Genomic DNA, 9,549 nt, shown 5'->3' on the forward strand with positions numbered 1-9,549 from the left:
TTTTTGCTCGTACAGTAGCAGCACGAGGTGTACCATAAATTAGTGCCAATTCACCAAAACTACCACCGTCTCCAATTGTGGTTACCATTTCTGAGTTTACGAATACCTTTAAAATTTTAAATATTAAATAAGTTTAATAAAATTTTCATATATTATTTATTTAATTGATTTTTCTTACCTCAACTTCCCCTTGATCAAGTACATAGAAGTTGTCACCCTCGTCACCTTGTTGTATAATATTTTCGCCCATTAAATGTGTCACAGGGAACATTGCATCGAAAATATCTGAACGTTCGTTTTCATCTAAATGTGAAAATAACACATTTTTAGCAATTGCTTTCGAAAGAGCAGCCATTGTCTTATAGTCTTTGGGTACAACTTTTTTAACGTAACTAGTAGCATCTTCTTCAGTGACTGGTTCAGCGGATATACCTCCACGTCGTCGCACAGGTGGAGCAGCTGTTTGTGGCATAGGACTGAGATCCTCACAGTCATCAGGACTGGTTACCTGCTTGGTGGCATCAAGTTTAACTTGTTCCTAAAACGTAAACATATATAAATTAATATTATATTTTTATTAAGTTATTAATTATTAAATATATTTAATTATACTTCATATATGAAAAATCAAAAAAAAAATAGCAAATAAGTTTTATTTATTATGGAAGCTGTATGAATCATTCGCTATGTAGAAACGGAATAACACCTCTTAAATAATTGACTTAAGTATATCTTAACCAAATTTGGCTGTCAAGGTTTTTGTGTAAATAATGTGCTTCAATTTTTTGTTTAACTTTTATTTGGGTTAATGTGATTGATGTTTTATAGATTGTAAACAGATTTAATTGATTGATTTGATATAAAAATCAGTTAAATAAATCACAAACTTTGTTCAGCATTCGAGTACAAAAATAAATGATTTTATACAATAATACATATAATATATTTAAAAAAAATTAATATATAAACAGCAGTACTACTAATTGTACTATTTAAGTAAAAATTTATATATAAAAGGTGTAAACAGTAAAGAAATACTAGTCACGAGATAAATATTTTGAATATTGGCAAATAGTCTTCATCGGTGGTTTTTGTACTTTTTGGATTTAGTTTTTCATATATAATTTCTTATATTGATCGCAAGAATTGAACTTGTGCTCTGTCAAATTTAAAGTGCAGAGTCACATGTTAGACGTCTTACCCGACGCCATACTTGATTTGTATTGTTCTAATTTTAACAACAACTTTGGGTCAGGTATCTAAAATGGGACTCAGGGTGCAAGTTAAACCTTGCTACTAGCAATCTAAAAAATTACAATATATACAAATAATTTAATTATCTTAAAAATATTTCTAAAGATTAGTTATGTTGGATATTTGTCAATACTAACAAACTAATTTTTAATAGAAAAGTTTTTAAACAGTACTCAACAACAAAATTTTATTAAAATATTAAATAATTCGAATATTTCGTAAGACCACTGATGATGAGTACTTGGCAATACTAGAAACAGAAATTAACTAAAAGTTTTTTGTTGCTGTCTTTTCATTTCTATTCGAACCCCTCTGACTTTTAAATAGTTTCTTTTCGTCAAAACACGCGTCACTTTCGGCAAAATAAAAAAATTATCATTAACAAAATTATTTATTTTTAATTCATTAGATTTTTGGCTCACAATACTATGCAGCTGTTTCCAGTATTGCCAAATACCACCCATCATCAGTGGATTTTTTGGAAATATTTCTTATATATAATTATTCGTATATAATTTTTAAGACTGCAAGTATCAAAAATTCAACTTGTACCTTTTCAAATTCAGAGGTCAGCGTCGGTGTTGATTAGTCAACTGACCCAAAACCGTAATTCACTTGTTTGGTCTAAGTTAGTCAAAAATTTGCCAAAAATTTTATTATAATTTATAACTATTCATTCTTAGTCTTTTTAAAAATAGATTTTTTGTTATAATTGACTTTATTAAGATTTTTTGAAATTCAATTATTATCCATTAAGTTTAAAGTAGGGTAGGGTAGACTAATTAGAGCCCGTGCCAATTCAAATCACTGAACAGGTTGGTGAACCGCAGAAACCGAAGAAAAATTAAAATACGTCAATAATTTTAAATTTAGTTTTATTAATTCTATATAAAAAGATAAACTTTTACAATTCTATCAATATCAACATTTAACATTATTAATATTAGGTGTTGCCATACAAAAAATATTTTAGTTTTAATGTAATGGCTTACGGCACTGGATACGAGTTTTTTAATCCAGTTGGATGAAGAAATATATACTTAAGTCTTTGTCGGTTAAGTAAATTAACGTGAAGTGTAATAAAATATTTAAAACATTTCAATTCATTTTTGTGAGATACCACAAAAATAAATTAATAAAAATTAATAAAAATTTGCCTGATTGTGGTAGATTAGAAACATGTCGCGGGCCGCACATAGATTAACCGCAGGCCGCATGAGTCTCGTGGGCCATGCTTTTGGGCAGCCCTGGTTTAATGGATTGCAAATAAAATTTACTATAAAAAATTATATTTTACTTAAAATAAATTTAAGTACAAATTCGATTCGCGTTATTAAATCCATACATTCTTAATATTTTAAAATTCTTATAATTCAAATGTGATTTGATAATATGTAGATTATAAAATAATTAGATATTATCGTTATAAAGAAAGTTTTTAAAAAACAAAATATAGCAATATTTCTCGTTAACACTTTAGTTTTTGTGTCAATAAATATATCATATGTATTTTAAATGAAGGTCTTCGCCGACAATCCAAGATTTAATCAAATTTATTATCGAATAATAAATATTATTAAAAGAGTTTAATTAAAATTTATTTAAAAATCACATGTGATTAATAATTTTAAAGTCATCACATGACAATTTTTACAAACCAATAGGGTAAAATTTTTTTTTAAATTTCGCAAACGCAAATCCAACAAATCAATCAAAATGTTGCAATAAAATATTTTTATTACAATGAACACAAATATATATTTACAGATAAATTAATAACGAAAGTGCGTCAACTAAGCTGTGAGGAATTCGCTTATGAATAGATTTTTCTAAACATTGAAAGCAAATTAAATGTCAATCGCATGTCAATTATTTTAAATATAAAATTATACTGAACAAATGTTTGTGCTCCCACATTTGCTCAGCATAAAAAATTTTTAGTGATTGTAAGTAGCACCGAAATGCTTCATTCAATTACATTAACTGCCAAAATAGATTAACAAATTGTTTCTAATTAATATAGAAATATGTAAAAATAATTATATTAAATGCATTTTACATAAATATTATACTTAAAATGATTAAGATAAAATTAGTTTTTAACACAAAATATTTCATCTTTTAAAGAAGATTAAAGAAGATTTTTACCGACTCAGCAAAGAGGAAAATAAACAATATCCGTCAAAATGGAAGTAATTCAGGATTCTGTAATAATAAATTTAAATTCTTGCAATTATGGTAGGGGAAATAACTATTTTAGAGGAAACGACAAGAGAAAGGAGTCATATATATGTATAGTACGCAAATATATATATATATGCATGTAAATTATTTGTTATGCATCCATACATACAAGTACTATGTAAATTTTATGTCAAAAACCACTCAACTGATGGTAAAGTTCAAAAAGTCACGAATTTTGTACTTAAGCACAAAATCTGGCCGAGGTATCCAAATAGAGTATATAGGAATGCTGGCCATGCTACAATTCAAACACCCACAAACACAAACCTAAAAAAGTTGGCAATCATTACTTTAAGCATAAACTAAAATATTGAATATGCATATGCAAGTTGTTTTGTATTTCCTTGGTTTGCATGTTGATTCTATGACGTAAATGTCGCAATAGCCCAGCGGGAAATATAAACTTTGAAAAAAGTGAGATAACAATTCGTTGCGTTTTTTTAAGGCATTGTATATTTTTTTATAGACCCATTATATTAATAATAATAATAATTATAATAACTAATAATAATTTAATCAACACATATAATAAAAATTTTTTTATCAAAGTTTAAAGTGTATTCGTATTGAAACTTTTACATTAGGAAGATATTTACTAACCGATTTAAGTTAAATATTTCAAATAAAAAATACAAATAAACTACTATGTTATTTAATAACATTGCGAACTTTTATGCTAAAATTAATTTAAGATTTAAAGTGATTTGTTTTTTTTTTTAACAAAAGCCACTTTCCCCCACAAAATTTATACGTCCGATATCCAAATGTTAGGTCCCTTGACATTGGCATTATACGCTGACGATACGTGTATGCTATACTCGGATAAATGTGCCCTCAACATAACCAACTCACTTCAAGAGAACTCACTTCATCCAGAAATGGATGACGTTTATATGCTCTTGAACCAGAAATGGAAAATAAAAATCAATAATGAAAAAAATTAGGCTCTGTTCATTACGCGTAAGAGCAGACAGAACCTGTCGAAAGTGAGAGTGGGAGATATAATAAACTGGGAGGATAGTAACATATTAAATATCTAGGCATCACGGTGTTCAAACGATTCACATAAATGTTCAACTTAAAAGAATTAGCTGTGCCCAAAAGTTCTCATCACCTCCAACCGGTATTCAAAAATGAAAATCTCAATGCTAAGAATAAGAAGCTGTTACATAACCAAATAATTCGACCGTCACTTCTATATGGGTGTGTAGCGTTGAGCAAGGCTTCAAACACTACTATTCACCAGCTAAAAATTGCACAAAGCCAGGCTCTGAGAAGACTGAAAAGGTGCCATTGTACATTAGGTTGAATGACATTCTCTGGGACTTCAGGATCTTCAGGGATTGATCCGACCAAAAACTACATAAAGGATAGAGCCCTGAAACTATTTACAAAAACTGACAGGCTTACTAACATCGCGTTATCGAATCTTATTATAAAATGATTACTGGTTCATCGGGGAGGTATGCAGATCTGAGGTCAGTTATTGTTTTGTCTGATGAAGTGTTAAACAATAATCCAGTCTAGGCGTAGAGAGGGGTTATGAAGAAATCTCGCAGTAAGTAGAGAGTAAAAGTGCTCAAGTGCACTGACTCAACTAGCCTTAACATAATAATTATTCTTATATCAGCATTTTGATTTTCACTAAGCTATGAAATTATTTTACTTTTTACAATAGGTTTTTATTTTGTACTGTTAAATAAAAGTTAGTTAAATACTCACTTTTCAACTAAGTGCGCCGAGTATAAGACGAAACAAAATCGAATAATGCAATTCGTAATTGACATCAATTCAAATTTCGTTGTATAATTTTTATACTATAGTTAATATATATTTTTATATATATTATATATTTATATATTTTTAGAATTAAAACAGGAACTATTATTGTCATTAGGAATATAATGAATTTTTTATAATTAAAATTGTACTGATATAAACTTATCTCAACAATTTATTATTTTTTTAAGTTATATTTTTGTATATTTTTAAATTGTGTTACATAAGTTTTCTTAATTAGTTCAAGTAAATGATCAAGAATAATGAAATTTACATATTATTGGAATATTACTATTTTACTAATAATTAAAAAAAAATTATATTTAGATTTAATTAAGTAAATATAGTAATTTACTTTTATTAATGTTTACTTGCATGACAAAAACTTAAATTTAATTTATAACCAACAAGCATTGCAAATTTCTCTTTACTGATTAAACAAGAAATACATAACATTTTTAGAACGGGTTCCTGAACACTACTGTCACATTGAATGTGTTTACTTAAAGTAATCCATCAGTTATGGGTCACTGAATATATTTGTTATCCGCTGGGTCATTAGCTACACTTTACCTATACTAGGCCTACTTTCCCAACACTATATGGTATGAACAAATTATGCTGTCGTGTACTGTACTGTATAAATGTTGTAAATTGCAAGAATAAATATTGCTGGTATATTAGTTGCATGTTGTTGTGTACCCATAGTATTACCTCTTAAATGAAAACTTACAACGAAAGCAAAACGAATATAAAAAAGAACTGTAGGATTGGCGATGACCAGCAAAGCTGTTCCATTTATGGATGCGTTACATCAGTTGACATGCTTTACATCGCCATTGCTTCAATTCGTTTTTAATGTGACGTAAATAGTTGAGAAATTATTGCAAGTAGTGCAGTCACTTAATTGCATTGCACATAATTACAGTACAATGATAACTTTATTAGTAACAAGTCTGTCAGGCAATACTTTGTATTGCTACATTTATACAATTAGAATGATAATTACAATCGTTTAATATGGTTAGCTTGTTTATTGCAGTCTTGAACTTTTCAAGTTCTCTGCAGAAAGTACATCATTTTGATATTGCTAGCATTTCAAAATAAATTGCATACGTAGGTAGATAGAAATTTAAATTTTATTTTTCTTTAATTCTTAATTCATGAAATATTTACACACAGTATATGTGGATTAATTATAAAAAAAATTAAAGTTATAACTAATTGAAAATCTATTATAGGTGCGGTAGAAAGTGACTCCTGTCGACTCTGTCATGGTGAGAAGGAAACAATAAAACATGTTCTATGTAACTGCCCAGCGGCGGCAAGACGTACATAGACTCGATTACCTTGGAAGCGGAATCCTAGTCCCAATTGAAATAGGTAAAATTAAGCCCACAGCAATTATAAGATTTATAAATAGTCTAAAATTGTCCTAGTTGGGCCTATAGGCGCACAATAGATCTTTTAGGTTGGGGTGCTTTAAATAGCCTATTACTTAATAATAATAATAATAATAATTGAAAATCTATCTCTCAGATTTAGGTGCCTATTATTATGGTGTTCTGGTATGATGAACAGTAATAAAAAATGTTAAAGAGCTTTCAATGTTTTGTATGACGGAGGCTATCAAAACAACTATAACAACTACTTTTAAACCTACCAACTTTTCTCTAAATACTTTTTTGCAGAGAAAGAAAGGCAGCTGAAAGGCTACGAATTACTGAACGATTAAACTTTCGAGAACAGCTATATACATATTAATACTGTGGTCGGTTCAGAATATATGACACCAACTATGTATCCTTGTTAAACGATCAAAAAAATTACTGACAATTATATATAGTGAAATGTTTGGAATCGAAAGGTAATATCTTTAATATCTATACAGACTGTACTAAAATAAGATGAGAATTTTCAGCCGATTTCTACTATACTGAACTAGACTTAAGAAAATAATAAATAATTATTTTTTAACTTTTAAACTTTATAAAAATCAATCTTGTCATAAACAGATATCTCTTTTAACTGTGCAATATTGTAAGCCCTATTTTTGATTTTTCAAACCAAGTTAATTTTCTTACACCAGAGTTTCTCAAATTGTGCTCTGCGGAGTACTTATCGGTTTTACTTATTCACAGGTAGTGCGAAAAAGTAAATTTATTTTGTATTAAATGAATATCATGTAAAAATTTAATAATTTGTCTTAACTTTCCAATATTAAAATTACTATTATAAATGGGAAATTTTTTTTAACAGAACAGAACTGTTAGTCCCGTCGGTATACTTTTAAGAGAGCTTTCACTATTTTTGTATTTGTTGTTAGTTTCAGAGCGTTACTTTTGGCTTGGCTATCTTCAAATCTTTAAGTACATTCATTGATTTTTTTAAATTAAAAATACGTTATTTATAAAGTTAAAATGACTCTACACAAATTGTGTGCATTTGAAAATATAATAGAAAATATGCAGTGATAAGAAAAATATAAATTGATAAATAATGTAACGAACATTTCGAAGTAGAAAGCACTTGAGTAACAACAAACATAAATAATAAAATGCCAGAATAGCGTATTAAATGAGTTGAAGTTGAAAAAGCAAAGCTTTTAAAAATGCCAGAACAACATAAATCGAACACCCAAGTCAATGAGTATGATTTAGTCTTAGCTTTTATGTTTTTATTTCAAACTCAACCTGAAGACTAACTTGGAAAATAAAAAATTCATTTTAATTTGAGTATCTTTAAAATTTGTATTACTTATGGTTTACAATTTTTTTACTACTTAATTATTATTAATAAATAATAAACTAAATAGTTTTAATAATAATAATAAATAGTTAATGAAGAAAGCCAGTAGGAATTTGGAAACTGGATTATTGAGTAAAAGTAGTAAGGTCAGAAAGACTAGTATTTATGAAAAAAATTCATACATTTATTTGACATGAAACCAATTGTTTATTCCTACAGATATATAATAGCAGTTAAATTGTAAAATATAATTTGCAAATAATTTGTTTGATTTTATGCAAATCAGTGCATGTTTTTGTGTAATTAACAGTGACATAAGCGATAATATTAACTGTTTTAAGCTCTCATTCTGTGTTTTAAAGGACTTTTTTTTAAAAAAAGTTCATGGTCAAAATGGTTTTCCACTCAGAAAATACCTTTTTAAAATTCTAGTAATGACAAAACCTGCAAAATGCCAACTATCAAATGAAAGAAAACATTTAAATTAAGTAAATGAAAATTGATTTAATGAAAGCGTTAAGCCATTTTAAACAATGACAGCAAAGAAATTGAATGAAAAACTTTTGCAGTATTAAAGCAAATGGAAAAGTGTATAAACCTTTATACTTAGATAGAATTATTCCAATACGTATTTACGTTTTACTTCAGCAACTATTAAAATTATATGTTTTTTTAGACATAAGGTAAATTAATGATACAGGCACGTCGTACTTGGTAAAATAACTTTTTATTAGTTGTTAATAAATATATAATGACATCGAAATAAAGTAGAGAAACTATTGTTGAAATATAATTACATTTTTATACACAAAGTTTGTTTTATATGAAAACATCTAACACATTTTGTACTGTTTTCAGATCATTTAATATTTATAAATTTGAAACAGGACAACGTAAGAAGGATGTTATTTGAAGTCCAGATATGAGAAAGACAAACAATGATTATTTATTTAGAAGTACGTCACAAAAGTGTGACATATGTGAAAACAAATATTGAAACTAAAAGTGAACAATAAAGAATTGTTGCCAAAAGTTTCTGAAGGGAAAATAACAGAATAAAACATTAGTTGGACTGTTTGTTTGTGCAAAACACATAAAACTTCGACTATAAATGAAATGCAGTTGTTTTCTCAATGTTACTAAATCTCAGTAATAATATACGTGATTTATATTCTGTAGTACACATAAAATAGATTTATGACAAATAACTGAAATCAGTAAAAACTTTATAATCTTATATTAGCATCCTTTTTTTAATGGGATCTAAGTCAAGATCAAGTCACTTTAACATAAAAAAAAATATTTCATTGCCATTTTAATGAAGTTGTATTCTGTTTATGCGATTAATTTGATTTACAAGCTTTTTAAAGTATTATATGACGTTTATTTTTTTATCAAAAATTGACTTATATTGTTTTAAAGTTTTTAAAAGTTAATCGTCAATTTGTAACAGAATAGTTGTTTTAAAAAAAAACTTGATAATAATTAAAGAAAAGAAATTATTGTATATAAAAATATATAACT

General features: G+C 27.4%; 1 protein-coding gene across 1 annotated transcript; it reads right to left on the reverse strand.

Moving 5' to 3' along the window:
* Nucleotides 1-4: 4 nt before the first annotated feature.
* LOC119680884 (cAMP-dependent protein kinase type I regulatory subunit-like) lies at nucleotides 5-1,811 on the reverse strand (the record flags this gene model as incomplete). Its single annotated transcript, XM_038093899.1, has 3 exons — nucleotides 1,807-1,811; nucleotides 179-538; nucleotides 5-106 (listed from the first exon to the last, which is right to left on the reverse strand). Coding segments are annotated over exons 2-3 (396 nt in total), but the record flags the coding sequence as incomplete, so codon positions are not given.
* Between the last annotated feature and the right edge of the window lie 7,738 nt (nucleotides 1,812-9,549).

This window comes from Teleopsis dalmanni, chromosome 1, assembly GCF_002237135.1.
Source record: "Teleopsis dalmanni isolate 2A chromosome 1, ASM223713v2, whole genome shotgun sequence".
NCBI lineage: Eukaryota > Metazoa > Arthropoda > Insecta > Diptera > Diopsidae > Teleopsis > Teleopsis dalmanni.